Below are 24908 nucleotides of genomic sequence, written 5' to 3' on the forward strand. Positions count from 1 at the left end.
TAGATTCGCGCCTTTTTATCTGGGTTACCTGTGCAGACAACATACCACGGCAAGCATTGAGCCCGCTCAGCTCAGCTGAGCTCACCGTCACCATATGTCCTCTGGGTGCCGGCAGACGTGGGACTGAATTGCTACACAGCAGCAGTAGCTGCTAACTGCCTTTTGGTGGTAGACAGTGCAGTAGACGGGTAGCCTTCATCGGTGATCTGGGTGCTGGCAGCCGTGGGGCTGCATTGCACCAGCCCCTTGCCTTTTGGCAGTAGATGGTGTATTACGACTGGTAACCGTCCTATTACAAGTTGGCTCATCGCACATTAGCAGAGTCTTCCCTGAGCAGCAGATCGTGCAATAGGCCTGAAGGCCATCGTAATACACTAACTGCCAAGTGCCCAGTATTTGCTGCCAAGCACCCAGAAAGATGCTGAGGGCTATCAGTCACGCTGCACTGTCGTCTTAAGATGTAAAAAATAGATTTGCTCTGTATTCATTTGCTTCCCCCTCCCTCCGTCAAATCAACGGCCTGCTAAACCCAGGGTTTTCAGTTTAATCTTTGGGGGGACCATTCTGTGTGACAGTTGTTTGTGTTTCTCCCTGATGCACAGCCACCTTTCTTGATTTTAATTCCCTGTACCTGTACGCCATGTCGTCACTCGGCCCGCCCGCCCTCCTTCCCCCTAGTCAGTCAGATACTACTTTTGCGCCTTTTTTTTGAATTCTGGGTTGAGATCCCAATGCCCGGATGATGCAAAACAGTGTCGCGGGAGGTTCTGGGTACATGTCGTCAGGCCCCTCCGCCCCCGTCACAGCAACGGCAGACAATAGATTCGCGCCTTTTTACCTGGGTTACCTGTGCAGACAACATACCACGGCAAGCATGGAGCCCACTCAGCTCAGCTGAGCTCACCGTCACCATATGTCCTCTGGGTGCCGGCAGACGTGGGACTGCATTGCTACACAGCAGCAGCTGCTAACTGCCTTTTGGCGGTAGACGGTGTAGCATGAGTAATAGCCGTGGGGCTGGCAGCCGTAGGGCTGCATTACACCAGCCCCTTGCCCTTTGGTAGGAGATGGTATATTATGACTGGTATCTGTCGTCGTCGTACAGCAGTGGCTGTCAATCATGGGCACCTGGGCAGACATACTACTGTCTCAATGATGATGGCTACCAGTCGTAGTATACTATTTTCTGCCAATTGCCCACTATTGTCTGCAAAGCACCCAGAAGAGGCCGAGGGCGATCTGGGTGCTGGCAGACGTGGGGCTGCATTGCTACACAGCAGCAGCCCCTTGCCTTTTGGTAGACGATGATATATTACGATTGGTAACCGTCGTCATCGTACTGTAGAGGCTATCACTCATGCTGCACCGTCGGCTGCCAGCTTAAGATGTAAACAATAGATTTGTTCTGTATTCATTTGCTTCCCCTTCCTCCGTGAAATCAATGGCCTGCTAAGCCCAGGGTTTTCAGTTTAATCTTTGGGGGGACCATTCTGTGTGACAGTTGTTTGTGTTTCTCCCTGATGCACAGCCACCTTTCTTGATTTTAATTCCCTGTTCCTGTACCTGTACGCCATGTCGTCATTCGGCCCTCCCTCCCTCCCGCCCTCCCTCCTTCTCCTGGTCCATCAGATACTAGTTTCGTGCCTTTTTTCTGACCAGGCGCCATAGCTAGCACTGGGATCATGGAGCCCGCTCAGATCACCACGGCAATTATGAGCACTATGAACACCACGCGCATTGTCCTGGAGTATATGCAGAGCCAGGACATGCCAAGGCGAAACCCGGACCAGCCGAGGAGGCGATTGCAGCGCGGCAAAGAGAGTGATGAGGAGATTGACATGGACATAGACAACTCACAAGGCACAGGCCCCAGCAATGTGGAAATCATGGTGTCACTGGGGCAGGTTCATGCCGTGGAACGCCGATTCTGGGCCCGGGAAACAAGCACAGACTGGTGGGACCGCATCGTGCTGCAGGTATGGGACGATTCCCAGTGGCTGCGAAACTTTCGCATGCGTAAGGCCACTTTCATGGAACTTTGTGACTTGCTTTCCCCTGCCCTGAAATGCCAGGATACCAAGATGAGAGCAGCCCTCACAGTTGAGAAGCGAGTGGCGATAGCCCTGTGGAAGCTTGCAACGCCAGACAGCTACCGGTCAGTCGGGAATCAATTTGGAGTGGGCAAATCTACGGTGGGGGCTGCTGTGATCCAATTTGCCAGGGCAATGAAAGACCTGGTGATATCAAGGGTAGTGACTCTGGGCAACATGCAGTCAATAGTGGATGGTTTTGCTGAAATGGGATTCCCAAACTGTGGTGGGGCCATAGACGGAACCCATATCCCTATCTTGTCACCGGAGCACCAAGCCACCGACTACGTAAACCGCAAGGGGTACTTTTCAATGCTGCTGCAAGCCCTGGTGGATCACAAGGGACGTTTCACCAACATCAACGTGGGATGGCCGGGAAACGTACATGATGCTCGCATCTTCAGGCACTCTGGTCTGTTTCGAAAGCTGGAGGAAGGGACTTTCTTCCCGGACCAGAAAGTAACCGTTGGGGATGTTGAAATGCCTATTGTGATCCTTGGGGACCCAGCCTACCCCTTAATGCCATGGCTCATGAAGCCGTACACAGGCAGCCTGGACAGGAGTCAGGACCTGTTCAACTACAGGCTGAGCAAGTGCCGAATGGTGGTGGAATGTGCATTTGGACGTTTAAAAGCGCGTTGGCGCAGCTTACTGACTCGCTCAGACCTCAGCGAAAAGAATATCCCCATTGTTATTGCTGCTTGCTGTGCGCTCCACAATATCTGTGAGAGTAAGGGGGAGACCTTTATGGCGGGGTGGGAGGTTGAGGCAACTCGCCTGGCCGCTGATTACGTGCAGCCAGACACTAGGGCGGTTAGAGGAGCACAGCAGGGCGCGGTGCGCATCAGAGAACCTTTGAAAACGAGTTTTGTGACTGGCCAGGCTACTGTGTGAAACTTCTGTTTGTTTCTCCTTGATGAACCCTCCAACCCCCCCCGACCCAGTTCACTCTACTTCCCTGTAAACCAACCACCCCACCCTACCTTCCCCTCCCCAATTCGAGCACCGCTTGCAGAGGCAATAAAGTCATTGTTTTTTCACATTCATGCATTCTTTATTAGTTCCTCACACAAGTAGGGGGATAATTGCCAAGGTAGCCTGGGATGGGTGGGGGAGGAGGGATGGAAAAGGACACACTGCATTTTAAAACTTTAACTCTTATTGAAGGCCAGCCTTCTGATGCTTGGGCGATCATCTGGGGTGGAGTGACTGGGTGGCCGGAGGCCCCCCCACCGTGTTCTTGGGCGTCTGGGTGAGGAGGCTATGGAACTTGGGGAGGAGGGCTGTTGGTTAAACAGGGGCTGTAGCGGCGGTCTCTGCTCCTGCTGCCTTTCCTGCAGCTCAACCATACGCTCGAGCATATCAGTTTGATGCTCCAGCAGACGGAGCATTGACTCTTGCCGTCTGTCTGCAAGCTGACGCCACCTATCGTCTTCAGCCCGCTACTTGCTCTTTTCATCCCGCCATTCAGCCCGCCACCTCTCCTCTCGTTCATATTGTGCTTTTCTCATGTCTGACATTGACTGCCTCCACGCATTCTGCTGTGCTCTATCAGCGTGGGCGGACATCTGCAGCTCCGTGAACATATCGTCCCTCGTCCTACGTTTTCTCTTTCTAATGTTCACGAGCCTCTGCGAAGGAGAAACATTTGCAGCTGGTGGAGGAGAAGGGAGAGGTGGTTAAAAAAGACACATTTTAGAGAACAATGGGTACACTCTTTCATTACAAGGTCGCATATTTCGGCTTGCAGGCAGCCATCGTAGGCCACAGTGTTTTGGCTTTTTTAACCTTCTTAACATGCGGGAAAGGTTGCAGCGCATTTCCCATATCAAGGATGAATTGGGTTGTCCATTTAAAATGGGGTTTCAACGTAAAAGGAGGGGGCTGCAGTTTCCCGGTTAACATGCGGCACAAACACAAGTAAACCAGCCCCCCCCCCCACACACACACACGATTTTCTGGGATGATCACTTCACCCCTCCCCCCACCGCATGGTTAACAGCGGGGAACATTTCTGGTCAGAAGAGCAGGAACGGGCGCCTCTGAATGTCCCCTTAATAAAATCACCCCATTTCAACCAGGAGAGCTTTCTGGAGATGTCCCTGGAGGATTTCCGCTCCATCCCCATACACATTAACAGACTTTTCCAGTAGATGTACTGGCCGCGATTGCCAGGGCAAAGTAATCATTAAACACGCTTGCTTTTTTTTTGTAATGTTTACAAATATTTACAAAGTTACACTCACCAGAGGTCTCCTGTGTGCCCTGAGGGTCTTGGGTGAGTTCGGGGGTTACTGGTTCCAGGTCCAGGGTGACAAACATATCCTGGCTGTTGGGGAAACCGGTTTCTCTGCTTCCTTGCTGCTGTGAGCTACCTACAGTACCTCCATCCTCATCTTCCTCGTTCCCCGAACCGTCTTCCCTGTGTGTTTCTCCAGTGAGAGAGTCATAGAACACGGTTGGGGTAGTGGTGGCTGCACCCCCTAGGATCGCATGCAGCTCCGCGTAGTAGCGGCAAGTTTGCGGCTCTGCCCCGGACCTTCCGTTTGCTTCTCTGGCTTTGTGGTAAGCTTGCCGTAGCTCCTTAATTTTCACGCGGCACTGCTGTGTGTCCCTGTTATGGCCTCGGTCCTTCATGGCCTTGGAGATCTTTTCTAATACTTTTCCATTTCTTTTACTGCTACGGAGTTCAGCTATCACTGCTTCATCTCCCCATATGGCGAGCAGATCTCGTACCTCCCGTTCGGTCCATGCTGGAGCTCTTTTGCGATCCTGGGAGGACTCCATCATGGTTACCTGTGCTGATGAGCTCTGCGTGGTCACCTGTGCTCTCCACGCTGGGCAAACAGGAAATGAAATTCAAACCTTCGCGGGTCTTTTTCTGTCTACCTGGTCAGTGCATCTGAGTTGAGAGTGCTGTCCAGAGCGGTCACAATGAAGCACTGTGGGATAGCTCCCGGAGGCCAATAACGTCGAATTCCGTCCACACTACCCCAATTCCGACCCGCAAAGGCCGGTTTTATCGCTAATCCCCTCGTCGGAGGTGGTGTAAAGAAACCGGTTTAAAGGACCCTTTAAATCGAAAGAAAGGGCTTCGTTGTGTGGACGTGTCCAGGCTTAATTCGGTTTAACGCTGCTAAAGTCGACCTAAACCCGTAGTGTAGACCAGGCCTGAGGAGGAAGACACAACCATGGTGTATCCTGGGATGGAGACAAGATTTCAATCTCGATCAGCTGAATCAAAAGAGAGCTCCTCCTCTTCTGCCCTAAACCCCATGGCAGAAGTATTTAGACCCATTCCTGACACCCCTGAGCCACTAGTGGAACCCCCATGTGATGACACACACAGGTTATTGGACAGTGGAGACATACAGGTGGAGGATGTCCTGGGCACCTTGGACCCTTCACTGTTAGAACTAGAAATGCAGGGGCCTATGCCAGTAGCCGAGGGGCCCTCAAAGGAAACCACTCCATCTGTCGTTCAAGAGGCTGTCCCCCCAACCACGGCAACAGAGATTCTCAATAGACGAGACAGGGTAATAAGGCCAGTAAAACGGTTGACTTATGATGCACCTGGGGTGACTAGTGAGGAACCAATATGTTTAGCACACAGGCTTGTGGAAGCTAAAGTGGGCTATCTGAGGCCCTTTGGAGGGAACCAGTGAGTTGGTATAATAGGGAGTGTGATTTGTCGGGACGACAAATTTTCGGCTGGGGAGAGGATGTAAGCAGAGTCAGGATGAGCTCTACCCTGGCATCTGGTGGTGAATTATGGCGAGTGTGGAAAAGAACTCCAGGGGCTGATCTTGTTTGCATAGGCACACCCACTCGCCTGGCATGAAACAACAGCAACTCAAAGTGGTTACTTTGGCTGGTGTGGGATCCCCAGTTTCTCTGTTATTGGGGCAGGAAGAATAAAGTTTTGTTACCCTGATTCTGTGAATCAAGGCCAGTGGAACTGTTGTATGACAGAAGGACTGAGGGAGTCCTTCACTATTACCTAAGTAGCACTTGCTTGACAAAGGGCATGGGTTACAAGGTTACAAAACCCAGTGGCTGGAGAGAGGATGGGGACAGGTATTTATACCTGATGGGATGCCCCCCCCCCCCTTTGGGTTGAAACACCAATTGCACTATCCCCTCTCTCCACTGTTGAATATCAGAGCTAAATTTGATTCCATTAGAAGTCTAGTTACCGACTGCTGAGCTGAATTCACTTTGGGTCAATGGTGCACTAGCACTGGGGCTCCCCTAATACTATGAGCTGAAATCACAAAAGAGCTGAGATCACTGAGGCTGTGTTAGCTAGTGGGGGAGCCTGAAGCTATATTGCTAAGCGGCTGGAGGAGCAGCTAGCAGAGCGGAGCTTTGTGGGAGCGGCCCAAGGGATGGCGGAAGTGGAGCAGAGCTGAGTGGCTCACAGGTCGGTGAGCAGAGTGGAGCAGCTGCCAGAGCAGTTCGTGGGACGGCGGGAGCAGCTCACGGGGCAGCTGGTGGAGTGGAGCGGCTCGTGGTGAAGGCTGCGGCGGAACCCCGTTGGCCTCGGATCACGTAAGGTGCCCCTTAACACCCTGCGTGCCCCCCCCCCCCCGAACTCTGGGGCTGCACTGACCAGGGACAGAGACTTTGGGGGGTTGTTGGACTTTTGGGACTTTGGTGAACCTTGGGTTGCTGGTTCCAAGAACCCAAGGGAAAGGACACAGCCCAACTTGCTGGGGTGGGTTTTTTGCTCATGGTTTGTGTTATGAATCCTGTTTGTGGTGTTTTTTCCAATTTAATGCTGATGTCAGTTACCTCATGTTATTAAACATTTCCTGTTACACTCAGACTCCATGCTTGCGAGAGGGGAAGTATTGCCTCTTAGGGGCGCCCAGGGGGTGGTATGTAATTGTCCCAGGTCACTGGGTGGGGGCTCGAGCCGGTTTTGCATTGTGTTATTGAAACGGAACCCCTAGATACAGAACCCAGCCCTTGTTGCTGCCAACTTAGATGGGCAGAAGGGTTACACTTAAATCACTTGCTTATTGTCCCAAAACGACACCCCAATCAACTCAGATTTTACCATTCAAATTATTGTTCCAGGGGTTTAAATTCCCCATGCCTATATTTACTGCTTTCCCTTAGTCCTGCCACCATGCCTTCAAGGTTTCCAACCCATTTCCCATTTTTTTTTCTTTCTGCTCTCTGCCTTCTTGTCTGGGCCCGATCCTTTTTCCCTTGCTGCATCATTCTTTTCCATGGGCACAGGCTTCGTTTCACTACCAATTCAGCAAGGAGGGTGGGCTTCTCAACTAACCCTCACCCCTCTTGGTCCTGTTCTTAAACATTATCACTCACAAGGCTACCTGAGTCCTCCCCCGTGAGGCTTACCACCTGGACAGAACGCACAGCCAATTGGTGTTTTAACTGTTCAATTTTCTCTCTAGCTGTCAGGTACACATCTCTTCCCTTTTCCCCAACTCCTTTTATTGCCTGGTCCTGCAATGATCGAGGGTAGACCCACCGTGAACCTTCTTCTTTCATACTCACAAACACAGTGCCCGTTCTGGCCAGGCCCGGGGGTAGGAGAGACAGAGAGAGAGAGAGGTAGATGGGAGATTACCCTGTGCACAGGTTGTCCAGAGGTACGCTGCAAAAAATCTCCAACTTGCTTCCACTCTTGGGGTTTTTTCCACCCTGGGGTCTCTTGGAGCATCCCTTTCAGAGACCTTTGCTCAGTATTCCAGTCCAGACTGGCTGCCTGTGGCTTCTTCAGTGTCCCCAAACCACACCGACTCCAGGGCCGCAAAGGCAGACTGTTGGGTCTCACTGGGCGGCCAACCTTTGCAAATGTAATCTCAGTCCTGTAACTTGTGTTGCCTTTGTTTGCCTCTGTCTTTATTTTTCACAGCCAGCTGGGTTTTTTGGTGCTTGGCATGCAGATCAAGGCAGACTGTGTTGATTCTTGATGCTGAACGCAGAGCAGCTTTCTCTTTATCTCTAGGCCAAGCTAAATTTTCAAATTAACCCATTCCTTTTCCTCCTCCCATTCAGCCTTAACTAACTGGGGATATAAAGGAGCCAAGGAGGTTGATGAAGTGGTTTGGGTAGGGGAGGCATCTGGATGCTTTACATTTCATTATCAAATCCTGTACTTGGGTTTTTAATTTTTCCTGGGAGTCCTTCAAACTCCACATTCGAGACTCATGGAGTCTCGTTGTAGCTTCCTCCCACCAATAGAAAAATTGCTCCCACTGTGTATCAGAGGCTTTTGATGATGTAAGGGTTCCTCTGAGGTATATGATTTTATCTAGATCGAAGCTACCTTCTAGTGGGAATTGTCAGGATGGATCATGAGTGTAAAAATTCCAATTTTCTAAATACCTGCAGGTCCTTGGGCCACAGTGCACATACATGTAATATGCAGGGGTGTCCTTTGGTGGTGAGGGGGAATTCTTAAACTATCCCCCATCCATTTTCCAATCACACAGGGCGTCCTGTCCGCTAGCAGCTCATAAGCTAAAGAAAGGTCTCACACTCTCTGGGGATGGCACCCTGTCCGCTAAGTCAGCAGTTCATAAGCTAGAAAGGATTTCCCACACACTCCTGTCTGCTCAGCAGCTCATGAACTAAAGAAAATTCTCACTCTCTCACCTCCCTAGGAAAAGGTCCACTGGGGTCAGTGGCTCAAAAGTAAGGTGCAAATTCCTATCCGCTGGGTCAAAAGGTTCGGCTGACCGCCCTTGCTTTCAGAACTCCCACATGGGGTAGCCCTGGGGTGGCTGGAGTCAGTTTAGTTTTAGACCTAGTCAGCAGCTCATACCCCCCATTTTTCATTCATTCACACACACACATTCATTCCCCATATCTCAATGCATCTCATTTAACAATAATCTTAATTCATTATGTCCAGACTCAATACAACATTTCCCTTATTTCTGAGGTGGTAAAAACCTCTCAGCACTGGAGTATTAACCTTAACCTTATTGGGGGTGGCAAACTAAGTCCCCAGCACCACATCAAACTAACCTACTTGAGGGCGGCAAAAAAACTATTCCTCAGAACCGCAATGACTAACCTTACTTGAGGGCCGCAACAAATTCCTCAGAACCGCTCTGCATCTGGTCTTGTTGCAAAACAATAAGTTCAGATGGCGTGAGCCCCAAAGGGACAGACGGCTCCACAGGCAGTCCTCCTGCAACACCCCAATAGAGATTTCAAAAGGTCTCTTACCTCTATTATGGCACCATGGGGTTCACAGGGGAACAGTCTGCAGTAGTTGTCGCTGTCTCAAAGGGCGTTGCCATCTGAGTCACGGCACCAAATTGTGGAGGTGTGACAGCATACCCCATAAGGCTTTATGGGGGGGGTGTTTATAAATGTATGTATGATATAACTGAAATATGTTTTGTGCCGCCTGTGCCACGTAACATATCTCCGTAAAGGTTATGGTCTACTATATCTATTCATCCTATTTGTACATATATATCATTTTCCACTTGAGGTTAAGAATTTGGACTGTATGCTTGCTTGATTTCTAAGTAAGCTCTGTGAGGCATTTGGTCAGCTTCTTTAGGAAGGAATTCACCAGGTTAAGTACCTGATCAGGAAACACTTGGGGAACAATGCATCTTGGAACGCTCCAATCCACATGAGAAGTCTTCCTGGAGACATGCAAGATACCTTGTGGACAATGGCTTCAGCCTGTAAAGACTGAGTCATGAAGGGACATGTGACTTGCCCAGGTGACCCCAGAACTCCATCTTGGAGCTGGACTTTGCATAGGAGGGAGGAGGGGGTCTCCACCCACAAGAGAGAGTCTATTTAAATCCGTGGGAGACCCCTCCATTTTGTCTTCAGCTGGCTAAAGAAGGAGCCTCTCCACCCCCCCCCCCCCAAGATACTTGAAGGAGACTGAAACAAAGGACAGTAACTACAGGGGGTGTGAGTGATTGCTGGACCCAGGCTAAAAGGAGATTAGCCTGTAAAAGGGAGCACTCTGGAACTGGTGAGGAAATTATCTGTATTCAATTTGATTAGGCATAGATTTGCGCATTTTATTTTATTTTGCTTGGTGACTTACTTTGTTCTGTCTGTTACTACTTTGAACCACCTAAATCCTACTGTCTGTATTTAATAAAATCACTTTCTATTTAGTAATTCACTCAGAGTATGTATTAATACCTGGGGGAGCAAACAGCTGTGCGTATCTCTCTATCAGTGTTATAGAGGGCGAACAATTTATGAGTTTGCCCTGCATAAGCTTTATGCAGGGTAAAACGGATTTATCTGGGTTTAGACCCCATTGGGAGTTGGGCATCTGAGTGCTAAAGACAAGCACACTACTGTGAGCTGTTTTCAGGTAAACTTGCAGCTTTGGGACAAGTGATTCAGACCCTGGATCTGTGTTAGAGCCAGACAGGAGTGGCTGGCTCAGCAAGACAGGGTGCTGGAGTCCTGAGCTGGCAGGGAAAACAGGAGCAGGGGTAGTCTTTGCACATCGGGTGGCACCTCCCAAGGGGGTTTCTGTGATCCAACCCGTCACAGGAGGAATAAAACAGTCTTCGCTCTTAGGTTGGTTGCTGTAGTCCCACAAACTTATACAGGATCATTTTAGGGGTCAAGGCAAAGATGCCACATTTATTATTAATCTGTAACTATTAGCAAATACCTCAATGCTTATACANAAAGATGCCACATTTATTATTAATCTGTAACTATTAGCAAATACCTCAATGCTTATACACACACTCTCACACACACACACACACACACCAAAATGTTCTGCAGCTGCTGGATAGTTACCAGTCCTGATTGTAGTTTGAGTTCGCAGCTTGGGATTGTAGCTCGTGGCAACTAACTGGCCAGGAAAGCTGAGCACGAGGAGGAGCCTGTCGGGCGCGCACCGATGCTCCTTGATGTTGATAGCAGAATGTTACCCAAAGTCTCTCATCTCACCCTTTCTTTTTTATAGGAGTTTTGGATTCAAAGTCTCTAGGTTTCGCTGTGTCACACCGCCTCTGGGTTTGGTACTTGATCACCCGTCAATTGCAGGCGTGACTGTCAGCCTGGGACCTGGCTTTGATCTTCCTTCTGTTGTTTCTTTTTAAGGTGGATGCTTGCTTGAGTTAGGGCTGTTGTCTAGTTCTTCAGCCGTTGGTATTTGAACTTTATCTCATCAGGATGGGCTGGTGCTGGAGGTTGATTCTATCACCCATACATCCCTCATTCACACATCTTAACTAGACTAATAAAATTACAGCAGGGTTTGCAAAAATGAAGGTTGCAGCAAGCCCTTACAAAATGGAGTAAGCGTTTTAAAATGGGGTTTGAATTACAATATGGCACAGAAGTTACAATGTAGGCAAAATGGCAAGTAATGAAAGTTACAATGTAGGCAAAATGGCAAGTGTAATGAAAGTTACAATGTAGGCAACAGAAGTTACAATGGTACAGTGGATAACTTAAAAACAATTTCATTCACATTGCTTCTACATTGTAACATGTCAGAGGCAGTTTATTTTCATTAACACTTGCAAAGGGAGAGTACTCACCGGTAGGGGTTCCCCTCCCGAGGCAGGTCTCTGTTAGATAAACAATTAGGGCAAGCATTTATACCCTTTGTTACATACAGTAATGATCAACAACTGCATTTTGTTTATACATATCCTGATATCTTACTTTTCTTAGCAATTTTCTGCTACAGTCTGTGTTCCATTCTTATCTAACACACGGTCAAAATAACCTCTCACAGTTTTTCCCACTCGCCCAGACCCTGCATGAAATCTCACGTTATTAGAGCTAGTGTTAGCCTGACTCTTGCTCTTCCTGGAAGGCTAAGTTGTCCGCGTTTTTCCCAACTTCCACGGTATTCTCAATTGTGACCCACGAATGTACGGTGACACAGGGTTTCCTGCATGAACTAACAACCCAAATCCTCAAAGGGAATTAGTGGAAGTTAGGTACCTAATACCTTTGAGAATCCTGCTCTAAAGTCACTGGGGCATATCCCTTCAATTTCAAGCATATCCCTTCTACGGGTAACAAGTTCCACCTCCTGGAGAAATACCAGAGACTGGTTTGATCTTTTTCAACAAAGCTAAGAACACAAAGGATTTGAGACTGCATAACGTAACCATCTTGTATAAGAACACTCACATTCACTACATGATGAGACTATGACCAAGCGGAACAGGCCCTGCACAAATGGCCTGACGTACTTTAGTTCTTTCAGGGTCTCCACATGGAGGATGGGTGGCTGCCTGGTAAAATAAACCTGCCTAGAAGCTGTTTATTGTTTTATGGATGTAATTAGGGTGACCAGACAGCAAGTGATCCTAGAATCACTCTGATGTTCTTATGAGGAGAAATATTAATTTAGGGTAGATTAGACAACATGATTTGAGATTTTGGACTAAAACAAAATATAGGTGTCATTCGCTTTTGGAAAACTCTTTACCCTCATGGCCTAGGAACTTCACATTTGTTTCATTCAAGAGCCTTTTATGAGATCTGTTGCACAGGATTATTTTTGAGGAGTCAGGATGCTGACTTTTGGCATTAATTTCCTTAGCCATTGGAATGGATGCAAGCTTCATCAGCTGCTAGCAAGCTTTAAGGCCTTCACAAGAACATCTGGCAGAATTTAGGAAATTCATTAAAGTGATCCAGATGCAAAGGCTAGGCTTTACAATGATCTCTCATTCCCGTCAGAGTGCAGGGAAACTTCCATGGTCTATTGATTTGCCCAGCCCAGCTTCTGACTTACGAGCAATCTTTCCTCCCCCTACCTTTTTTAGTGCACTTCTAAATGGCACTGGAATCATTTCACTGGAGAGAGTAGGCAAGCTAAACAGGCCTTGAAAAATTCTCCCTACAGGTAGTTCACATGAGTCAATACATCCTAGAATCATGCCTTGGCACAGGTTACAAGGTTTCTTAGACTTGTAGCCCCAGATTTGGGGTGTGGCTGGTGCAGAGTGCAGGTCCTGGGGTTGGTGGTGCAAAGGTGGCTTAAAGCTCACCTTTGCACTCTTCTAACTCTGCTACAGCATCTGTGCTGGCCACTCTTTCCTAGGTTCTTATGTGCCCACCCCCACTCAGTAATATCCAAGCAGCAATGCAACCCTTAGGTTGCTCCAGCTTGCAGCAACAGTAAACAGTTTCAAGGGGCTAAAAACACAGCTGAGGACTGATGTGGAATACGTGGATCCTGGCTTTGCCACCTTACCTTTAGCCACATTCCCTTTTCCCTGCCACACTGGCATCTGGGGTAGGAAAAAGTAGCTGGAGCCCCCACTGTTGGCTGTACACTACAGGGGATCATCCCATATGGGTGATCCTCCTCGGGCCAGTCAATTCTAGGGCCAAAGCAGGCCACCTGCCTAGCACAAATCAGCCATACAGTGGGGAACTTGGCTTATTAAATCCTCCAGCAGATCTGATACCCCTTTGAGCTCTGCTAGATCCACAACTCCAACTGGGAACATTCAAAGATATTAGATAGAATCTTACAGAGTGTTGTATATATGAATTAGAAACCATTTTGTTCACCTGGTGTTAAGGGCTAAGATTGTAAGTAACTTGAAGGGAAAATAAAATGTTCTCAATATAGCTGTTGTTGTGAAGAGCCAGTTTCACTATTTTACAGTTTCTAGAACTTATGTTCCACTTGTCCCTCCCACATACTGCCAGGCCTTGTGCAGAGAGGGATTCAGGTGGTGGGCTCCTCCATGCAGCAGAGTGCTGCAGTAAGAAGTTTTCATGGAAAGTGTCAGCACCTATATTAAGACAGCTTCTCCCTTAGTCTTTGTTTGGCAACTTCAGCTTTAAAGAGCAGAGCTTTGCAATTCAGATTACATGCCACTTCCTTAGTCCTAGTGAAATGCAGTTCCATTAAGCAAGATGTATGCTAATACTGTCCCAGTTAACATCTATTACTATACTACTCAGTCAGACTAATTCAATGAATGATCTGGAGTCATCCCAATAAAGCTTATGCTCTAATAAATTTGTTAGTCTCTAAGGTGCCACAAGTACTCCTGTTCTTTTTGAGGATACAGACTAACACGGCTGCTACCCTGAAACCCAATAAAGCAGCCATTCCAATTCACTGCATCCCAGTAAAACAAAGTACATTGGGATAGTTTTCATTAATTAGCACCTTTTATCCCACAGCATTTTACATCTTCTGTAAGTAAGTGTCAATACTGAGGGGAAAACAACTGCATTTTATTTATTTTTTAAAACATTAGAAGGACAGGTAAACAGGAAGCAGTAAGTGGAGAGATGATTTTACCTCGGTGAGACCATTACTAGAATACTGCGTACAGTTTTGGTGTCCACATTTTAAGGAGTATGTTGAAAAATCAGGGAGGATGCAAAAAAGAACCACAAAATTTAATTGAGGGCTGAAAAAAATGCCTTACAGTGAGACACGGAGGAACAAAATCTGTTAAGCTTATCAAACAGATCAAGAGGTGACCTGATTACAGTGTCTAAGTACCTTCATAGGGAGAAAATACACAGTATTAAAGGGCTCATTAATCTAGCTGAGAAAGGCATAGCAAGAACCAATAGCTGGAAACTGAAGCCAGACAAATTCAAGTTAGAAATAAAGGCACACATTAATGATGAAGGTTAATTGGCACCAACTACAAAGGGAAGTGATGGATTCTTCATTTTAGCTGGAGACTTTGAATGAAGACTGGGGCCCAAATCCTCAAAGATGTTGATATTCCTGACTTCCATTGACTTCAATGGAACCCTCCCTCACCTCTCTACAGCACCAAGTCCTTTTCTAAGCATTGATTTCAATCTTTTCAATGGAATCATTTCAATGGAAACTTCAAAAGAAGTTTCAAACACCTTTGAAAAGCTGGGCTTGGGTGCCTGTCTGGAAGATGATTTAGCCAAACAAGTTATTGGGCTCCATACAGAGGTAACTAGGTGAAATGTAACTGCTTGATATACCAGAGGTCAGACTAGATAATCAAATGGTCCCTTCCAGCTTTAAACTCTATGCATCTATAAATATAGAGCGTGGGTTAAGTGATAAAGCGGCAACTGTGGAAAGTGCATGTGATGTTTCACTCCATATTCTTTATGAAAATATGCTTATGATATGAATATGACATAACTGAGATATACTTTATGCAAGATGGGTCTTGTAAGGTATCATTGGGCAGGTTACAATTTACTGAATGTGTTCATCCAATTTGTATGCATGTATCATTTCTCTATCTAAAGTTAGAAATATGGACTATGTAACAATTACAACTGGGTGTGTACTGGGAAGACACCCACCAGATAACAGGCCATCAAATTCAATGAGCCATCAGGAAGGAACAACAAAACTATGAAGATACTAATCCTAGGAGGCATTCGGGGACGTAACTGTGACACTACTAGATCAGGTGGTCTTGTCACCTGATACTAAACATAGAATCATAGAATATCAGGATTGGAAGGGACCTCAGGAGGTCATCTAGTCCAACCCCCTCCTAAAAGCAGAACCAATCCCCAAGTAAATCATCTCAGCCAGGGCTTTGTCAAGCTTGACCTTACAAACCTCTAAGGAAGGAGATTCCACAACCCCCCCTAGGTAACCCATTCCAGTGCTTCACCACCCTCCTAGTGAAAAAGTTTTTTCTAATATCCAACCTAAACCTCCCCCACTGCAACTTGAGACCATTACTCCTTATTCTGTAATCGGTACCACTGAGAACAGTCTAGATCCATCCTTTTGGAACCCCCTTTCAGGTAGTTGAAAGTATCTATCAAATCCCCCCTCATTCTTCTCTTCTGCAGACTAAACAATCCCAGTTCCCTCAGCCTCTCCTCATAAGTCATGTGCTCCAGCCCCCTAATCATTTTTGTTGCCATCCACAGGATTCTTTCCAATTTTTCCACATCCTTCTTGTAGTGTGGGGCCCAAAACTGGACACAGTACTCCAGAAGAGACCTCACCAATGTTGAATAGAGGGGAATGATCACATCCCTTGATCTGCTGGCAATGCCCCTACTTATACAGCCCAAAATGCCGTTAGCTTTCTTGGCAACAAGGGCACACTGTTGACTCATATCCAGCTTCTTGTCCACTGTAACCCCTAGGTCCTTTTCTGCAGAACTGCTTCCTAGCCATTTGGTCCCTAGTCTGTAACAGTGAATGGGATTCTTCCATCCTAAGTGCAGGACTCTGCACTTGTCCTTGTTGAACCTCATCAGGTTTCTTTTGGCCCAATCCTCTAATTTGTCTAGGTCCCTCTGTATCCTATCCCCACCCTCCAGGGTATCTACCACTCCTCCCAGTTTAGTGTCATCTGCAAACTTGCTGAGAGTGCAATCCACACCATCCTCCAGATAATTAATGAAGCTATTGAACAAAACTGGCCCCAGGACCGACCCTTGGGGCACTCCGCTTGATACCGGCTGCCAACTAGACATGGAGCCATTGATTACTACCCGTTAAGCCCGACGATCTAGCCAGCTTTCTATCCACCTTATAGTCCATTCTGGAAATGGAAACATTACCTGGGTCTTCTTGTAACTTTCCACTGGAAGGGGGCGGGGGAGGCAAGTTTGGGAAACAAAGAATTCCCACCTTATGTAAATCCTATTTAAGGGTGGGGAGGAAGGCAAATGGGACTCCTCCTCTCCATTGCCTGTCTGCCTAAGAAGAGAGACTGCTAAAGTCACCTGAAGGCAGTGATGAGCTGCCAAAATCTTAGGAACCAGTTCTCTACCGGGTCTTCAGCAGCACGGCGGCGGCGAGTCCTTCAGTGCCGGAGCGAGTGAAGGATCCGCCGCCCAAGTGCTGCCGAAGACCCGGTAGGGAAACGCCCAGTGAGTACAAGCCCTACCCGCCTCCCAAAACAGCCTATCCCCCTCACCCGGCCCCCACGCATGTCCTGCCCCCAACTGCCCCTTTCAGAACCTGCAACCCATCAACCCCCCCCCGTTCAATGTCCCCTGACTACTCCTTCCTGAGACCCCCCACCCTAACTGCCCCCCAGAACCCCAACCAACTCGCCCTGCTCCCTGTCCCCTGACTGCCCTGACACCATCCACCACCACCCTGACAGACCCCCGGAGCTCCCATGCCTACCCAACCCCCCCCATTCCCCCCCCGACCGCCCCCTCCCAGAGCCTCTGCCCCCTCCAACCCCACCCCATCCATGGGACTCCCTGCCCCTTATCCAACCCCCCCGGCCTCTTACCATGCCGCTTACCCCCACCTCTCCCCTCTCCCGGAGCCTCAGCACGTGGTGTCCAGGAGTGACCCTGGACAGTGCTGCAGCGGCGTGGCTCCAGCAGGGCCTGAGCTCCTGCTGGTCAGCCGCAGCTTGCAGCCCCGCCCCGGCCTTACCACGTGGCTCTGAGTGGGGTAAGTGGCCTGGTAAGAGGCTGGGGCCGGGGGGGGGGGCATTGGATAAGGGGCAGGGAGCCCCGGAGACAGGGAGCAGGGGGGGGGTTGGATGGGGCAGAGGTTCTGGGGGGTGGTCAGGGGATGGGGAACAGGGGGAGTTGGGTAGGGGGGAAGGTGGAGGTGGGGCCGGGGGGAGCCTCAGATTCTTGTGGGGGCCCCTGTGGGGCCCAGAGCAAATTGCCCCACTTGCCCTCCCCCCCACCCCCGGGCGGCCCTGGAGCTCGCAACCCCCCCTTACCTTGCCAGCAGCTGCTCAAAAGCGGCAGGTCTGGGGAGCTGAGCTGCCGGCGGCTTGGAATGCTGCAGCTCTGTGGGGGCGGGGCAAAGGGCGGGAGTCCAGACTGAGACAGGGGTCCAGTCTGAAAAGGAATATAACTGGAACGCTGAACAACAGAAACTTTGCAACCTGCCTAAATAACATTTAGGGTGAGAATTTACATTTTGTAACCCATTTCTTAAGTATATTGAGCTTAGCTTGTTTATTTTGCTTTATTTGGTCAGTAATCTCCTTTGTTCTGTCTGTTATCTCTTATATTCACTTAAAATTCACCTTTTAGTAGTTAATAAACTTATTTCTTGTTTATAATACAACCCAGTTTCTGTAATTTCTAACTGGGGGAGGGGAGACGGGAGAAGTTGTCCATATCTCCCTCCACATTGAGGGAGGGGGAAAATTTCATAAAACCTTTGGGTTTGTACCCCATAAAGGTAGTGGGCACCAGGGTGTTGAGGCAAGCCCCTAAGGCTGAATCTTTCCAGAGTGGATCTCTGTATCTCGGTGCAGCTGGGTGTGGCCCTGCCTGTATGTTTGACTGGGAAGAGGCTTGTGAGCCTATCCCAGCAAGGCCAGGTAATGGGGACAGTGCAGAAGAGTGCAATAAAGATCACCCATACAACTCCCTCCCGATATCGCATTAGCACACAGCAAACCAGGTGCGGAGACAAATCCATGGTTTTGAATGGAACTCTGACTTTTTGAAACCCTGCACACCTTTGATGGGCCCTAATATTGTCGCTACTGCTAACAGCGTAATAATGCTAGAGCTTACAGCATGGTAGGGGTGGACTTGTGTGCTTTGCTTGTGAATAATGCAGACATCTCAAAATCATACTAATGAAGTCAGCAGTAGGAACACTGGAGGAGGGGCCTGGCTGGCCAAGACCCCAGAATGATGGTTTGGCAGCCACTCAGACTATGTCAACACTGCATGACACCAAGGCTCAGAGACCAGCTCTGCCAACTCATGGGCTAAGAACAGTGTAGACATTTCGGCTCAGGCTGGAGCACAGGCTCTGAGACCACCTCCAGTCAGGGGTCTCAGAGCCTGAGCTCCCCGGCAACCTGGACTATCTAGGCTGCAATTTTATAGCCCTACAGTCTGATCCTTAGTGGCTGACCCAGCCACCTGTGTGTCTTTTATTGCAGTGTCAATATACTCTTACTCCCTTCAGCCACCTGGGAGTGGAGGTGGGTCAAATAGCCCACCTCCACCACCCCCAGGGAAGCACCTTCACAGCCTGAGACTGCAGACATCTGGCAAGCTAATCACCTTCAGAGAAATGCCTTAGGAATGGGAAGCAATGACTTTAGGATGGGAGGGTAAGGGTAAGTAGCCAACTGTTTAGAAAACGACGTGGTGCTGGAGGGGTTAGTGGAGATTGATTTTATAACTAATTTCTCTAAACGTGATGGGGAAAAGAATAAGGCAAGAGAAATATAAAAATTAAGGATTTTTGTAGGAGGAAAAAACCTCTAGCAAGCTGTACAATCTCTCACTGATCATTTTGATAGAATGCTGCATCCCATTCCTCCAACTTCATCTATCTTTTTATATTGTAAGCTCCTCAGGGCAGGGACCATTTCTTTCTATGATGCAGGCTCTGGATGCTCCCATTATAGCCTGAGAGTGCAATTACTACATATAAGATATATAATATCTTTTATATATCTTATATGTAGTAATTGCACTCTCAGGCTCCTGTACTCACCACCTTTGTTTGGATCTCAACTGGTGACTTACACTGATTGGGTTCTGTCCATAGCCACATGGCGGCACTGTTGCTTTGTTTCAACCTGGATTGTGTCAGATAACCCCCTGAAACCTTTGAATTTTGTATTTTTATGCTAAGCTAGAGGATGCACAAGAGTGATGATTAACATGTTGAGCATGAGGTCTGAGAAGACACCATGTGAGTAAAGTGGTGTGCATTATGGGAATCTCCTGATTTTATATATCTATAGTTTCTCCAGATCAGGGGTAGGGAACCTTTTTTCTACCAGGGGCCATTGACCCACATTAAAAATCAGTTGCAGGCCACACACGGGGGGGGGGGGGGGGGCAGGGGCTCGGGGCTTCCCCCTGCAATGGGGCAAGCTGGCACTTGTGGCTCCAGCCCCATGGGCAGGGGAGGGGAGTGTGGAATCTCGGGGCTTCCCCTAGGCTCCAGGGTGGGACCAGAAATGAGGGATTCATGGTGCGGGCTCCGGGATGGGGCAGGCAGTTGGAGTGTGAGAAGGGGTGAGGGCTCCGGCTGAGGGTGCAGGCTCTGGGGTTGAGCTGGGGATGAGGGGTGCAGGAGGGGGTTCAACCTGGGGCGGGGGGTTCGGGGTGCAGACTCCGTCCAGGCAGTGCTTACCTCAAGTGGCTCCCGGTCGGCAGAACAGCAGGGCTTGGCTCTGTGCTGCTCCTGGAAGCAGCCGGCATGTCCAGTCTCTAGATGGAGGGGCCAGGGAGCTCTGCGCAGTGCGTGCTGTCCATACCAGGGAGCTCTGCGCAGTGTGTGCTGCCCATGCCCGCAGGTGCTGCTCCACAGCTCCCATTGGCTGTGGTACAGTGGCCATTATCAGTGTCATAGTGGCCCACATTTTCCACGGAAGATTCCATATTTGTATATTCAGGTACTCCTGAGGGAATTCTGCACCAAAAATTAAAAATTATGTGCCAATAAATTAAAAATTATGTGCACAATATTTTAAAATTCTGCAAAACTCTGCAAATTTGATGTCAATAAATAAATGTGGCCATAGGTGCCAACTCCGTGGGTGCTCCGGGGAGCCACCTCTTCCCCACCTCCTCCTTCTCCCCTGAGTGTGCTGTGTCCCCACTCCTCAACCTATCTCCCAGCGCTTGCCGCTGACAAATAGCTATTTGGTGGCGTAATAAGTTCCAGGAGGGAGGGGGGATTAGCAGGAACATAGCACACTCAGGGAAGGAGGCAGGGAAGAAGTGGGGCCAGGGCGGGGATTTGGCAAAGGATTCAGAATAGGGGTAGGGAGGGGGCTGAGTTGGGATGGGGACTTTGGGGAAGGGGTTGGAATGGGGGCGGGGCAAGGGTGGGAGGGGCTGGGGCAGGGGTGGAAAGCGGGGGTCGAGCACCCTCCGGCGTGAGCAGAAGTCGGCGCCTATGAATGTGGCTCCAGCATGGCAGTGGGGAATACAAGCCACTGGCTACATTGAGATGGGAGATCCCCCTGAAGCCCTCACTTCCCCTGGTATAGGGACTCGGCAGTGAGGCTGCACCTGCAATGCAAGGGCTAGGCCTGTCCCAGAAACACCCTGGGGCCCTGCCCTCTGCACCAAGCGCACCTGGTGTGAGCAAGCAGGTCCAGCCCAGCAGGATCCAATCATGGAGGGGCTTAGTGTGGGGGGATCCAGGTGTGGGGTGAGAGGTTTCTGTGTGGGGCATTCTGGGCGCAGGTGGCTCAGTGGAAGATCTGAATGCACAGAGGCTTGCTGGGGGGGCGTTCCAGGTGCAGGGCAATGGGACTCTGCAGGGGATTCAGGTGAAGGTGGTTGGCACTCAGCAAGGGGGTCTGGGTGTGGGGAGATGGGGCTTGTGGGGGGGGTCTGGGGGGGATCAGTGGGGAAGTCCAGGTTCTGGGGGAGTGGGGCTTGATGGGGGGGGGTCCCGGTTCAGCTGGTTGGGGCTTAGTGGGGTGAGGGTCTGGGGGGGGCTTCTCAGAGGGGTCCAGGTGTAGAGCGGTAGGAATTGTCAGGGTGAGGGTTCAATGGGCTTGCTTAATGGGGGAGCCTCAGCTGCTACCGAGGGGACGCTGCATGCTGAGCTCCCACTTTCCCCCCGTGATTCCCCTATCCCCCTTTCTTCTCCATCTCCTTCCCTTCACTCCCACATTCCCCTCCCCCGCCATGTTCCACCCCCCCTTCCTTCCATACTGTCTCTCCCCCCATCCCCTCCCACCCCCTTCCCTCATTTCTCCCACCTTCCCCTTACCCAATCCCACTGCGGGCACTCGTTGCACAGAAAACAGGAAGGCTCCCAGAACACAGAAGAGGAGCATAACTAGCACTAGGACTCAGGAGGCAGCGTTCAGCTGCACAGTCAGGGAAGCCCAGAGGTAGCCTCCTTTAGCTGGGTAGCTTTGCGCTTGCTGAATGAGAGGGGCAGTGGCATGTGTGCCCCCTATGCCTCACCTCTGTTGGGGGGGGCAATCCCCCACCAAAATGCACCCATGGATGTCCTCCGCCCCTTGCGCAGTTTTCCTGCTGTTTTCTGCAGGAATTTGGGGTGTGGGGAAGGCATTTTCTGCAGGTGCACAGTCCAGCAGAATCCCCCCAGGAGTACACCAGGTAATTGGGTATCTAGTTGGCTATTAGTACACCAGTACATTGCATGAACCTATTTCAGAGGCCAAATGAAAAAGTGGTTGTACTAAGCCAGGCAACCTTTCAGAAGTTGTGTGCTGAGTCTTCATTTATTCACTTTAATTTAAGGTTTCGCGTGCCGGTAATACATTTTAACATTTTTAGAAGATCTCTCTCTATAAGTCTATATTATATAATTAAACTATTGTTGTATGTAAAGTAAACAAGGTTTTCAAAATGTTTAAAAAGCTTCACTTAAAATTAAATTAAAATGCTGATCTTACGCCGCCAGCCTGCTCAGCCTGCTGCCAGCCTGGGGTTCTGTTCACCTAGGCCGGCAGCAGGCTGAGCGGGGCCTGCAGCCGGGATGCCGGCAGGCAAGGGACCGGCAACCGGGACCCCAGACCTCGGGGGGGGTGTTCGGGGTCAGGGCAGAGGGCTGGGGGTGTGTGTAGGGGTGCAGGGCAGAAGGCTGGGTGTGTGGGGGAGTTCAGGGGTGAGGGCAGAGGGATGGGGACTGTGGGGGTGCAGGGCAGAAGGCTGGGCGTGTGGGGGGGTTCAGGGGTCAGGGCAGAGGGCAGGGGGGGCTGTGGAGATGCAGGGCAGAAGGCTGGGTGTGTGGGGGTGTTCAGGGGTCAGGGCAAAGGGCTGGGGTGCTTGGCTCGTGGGGGTGCTCCCAGCCCCTGCCCAGTGGCTCATGGCAGGGGGCTGGAAGGGATATGCCCTGTTCCATCCCCTTCCCCAAGGCCCCGTCCCTACCTCTTCTCTGCCTCCACTATGGAGCAGCGAGCACGCTGCCACTCGTCCCCCTCTCCCTCACAAGGGCCATCAGCTGATCAACGCAGGAAAGGAGAGGAGGAGGGGCAGGAAAGCACCACGCTGGGGGAAGAAGCAGGGGAGGGGGGAAGCTTGGCTGCCACAGGACCAAGCTTCTGCCTCCTGCCCCCACAGGGGAGAGCGGTGGGCAGGGGGGCTGAGTGGGGCTGGGGGCCGGGACCACGGCAGGCAGCAGAGTGCCACTCAAAATTGACTTATGTGCCGTGTTTGGCACGTGTGTCGTAGGTTGCCGACCCCTGTACTAAGCCATAGGAAGATTTTCTGAGATATGGCCTGCATGTGAACCAAACACATTTCAGAAGAAACATTCCAACTAAGTTGTCAATACAAATCCATGGAATATAGTCATTTATAAACATGATCTACTGTGCAAGTTGTAATGCTGCAAAAGCTAAGCTGGATACCTATCTCAGTTGTAGTTGGTGTGGGCACCTTGACAACTCAACCTACGTTTGTGAATCTATGACAACATATATCCTAATAAAAACCCATTCACCCAATAGTAAGACAATTATTGCTTACAGTATTTTTTGGCAGTACATGTTGCCATTAAGCCAGATCCTAAGTTTTTCCTCCCTCTTGCCTTTTTTGGGGGGGCGAAGGGGCGGGGAGAGGAGGAGGAGGGGAAAGCATTTTTATTATTGACATAGGCTGGAAAGAATTCAGCATAGAAAGCCTCATACTATTTCAGGAATGTGTTTGCTTTGCAGCACTCCCTCTGCTGCATCTGCTGTGCATGTTAGCTCCACAGGGCTTAAACTGCAGTGCCTGGCTATTTATATTCCAGACCTTTACAGCTCTGACCTCTCTTCAAATGCTCCAGTGGCTAGGTCACCTGAGCCATTAAAGACTGAAAGAAATATATATGCAGGTTCTTTCTCTAATTTATTCTTCTCTGCATCAGAAGACATTCTGCACTGTTCAGCCACCTAAAGGCAAGATGCAAAAGTCAAACTCTGCACACTTATCTAAAAGAGAGCCTGGCTTCTCCAGGAGCTAGCGGCCACTCCAAAGTCACATGGAATAGACAAGTCTTTAAAAAACCCAAACTTTGAATTATTTCTTACAGCACCATGTGTCAAAATTGTATCAAAATAAAAGCAGGTTTCACCTCTTAACTAATACAAGTCACTCTCTACAATTCAGAGAAAACTGTCCAGTATAAAAAAGGAAAGGAAAAAACCATGAGAGACTGACAGAACAGCTGGTTATTTTGATGAGCTACAACCCATTTCTCTCTCCACATTCCCCCTACCACCTTAATGAGTGTTCAGTTCCAGATCTTCACACCCAAATCTTTCATTAAGGCTTGCTGATTTCTTGCAAAACTTGTGTTTTGGTGTCTTTGAACAGGTGCTCTAAAAACCCCAGTGGACCCAACAACCCTCCTCCCTTCCCTGCCCCTCATGCTCTGGTCCAGTCAATCTAATGATAGTCCAGTGATCTGCTGGGGCTGGCCAGCTCCTCTGCCCAACCCTAGTAGTAGGCGTCCTCGTAAACGTCCGTGCGCAGGCAGTATAGGATGGCTGCACCCAGCATGAAGATAGCGGATCCCCAGCCAAGGCCGTACCCCCAGTTGAACTCGTGGTAGCTCTTCAGCATGCTGCTATCAATGAATTTGATTGGATAGAGAATCAAGGCACACACTTGCAGAACCACTGGAAATGGGGAAAAGACATCTGGTTAAAGTCTAGAAGAGGAAAGAAGTAATGCAGCAAGTTCATGCAGCAGCTGTTAGTGGCTTTATTGGTGGTCTTGGTCACACAGATCTCCCAACCTCCTTCCCATCCAGCTTGTCTCTTGGGCAAAGTACAATCACCCTCTTTCCCTCTGGTGTGCCTGGCCCAATGTCAACAGTACCAATGCTGTGAACTTCTTCACCGCAGTGCCATCAGCCTAGTAGGATGCCAGCAGCGTAAGCGTCCTCCAAGCTCAGCAGCTATCACTGCTTGCTCTAGCTCACTTGTCATC

The 24908-nt window shown here is 49.5% G+C and overlaps 1 protein-coding gene across 1 annotated transcript in view; it reads right to left on the reverse strand.

Annotated features, from left to right (window-relative positions):
• Nucleotides 1–23809: 23809 nt before the first annotated feature.
• LOC117883414 (transmembrane protein 47-like) overlaps nucleotides 23810–24908 on the reverse strand; it is a 31138-nt gene continuing 30039 nt past the window's right edge. The window contains exon 3 of the mRNA XM_034782694.1: nucleotides 23810–24595. Coding sequence (XP_034638585.1) covers nucleotides 24414–24595 — 182 coding nt within the window. The 3' untranslated portion in view covers nucleotides 23810–24413. The remainder of the gene's footprint in view (nucleotides 24596–24908) is intronic.

This window comes from Trachemys scripta, chromosome 9 (genome assembly GCF_013100865.1).
Source record: "Trachemys scripta elegans isolate TJP31775 chromosome 9, CAS_Tse_1.0, whole genome shotgun sequence".
NCBI lineage: Eukaryota > Metazoa > Chordata > Testudines > Emydidae > Trachemys > Trachemys scripta.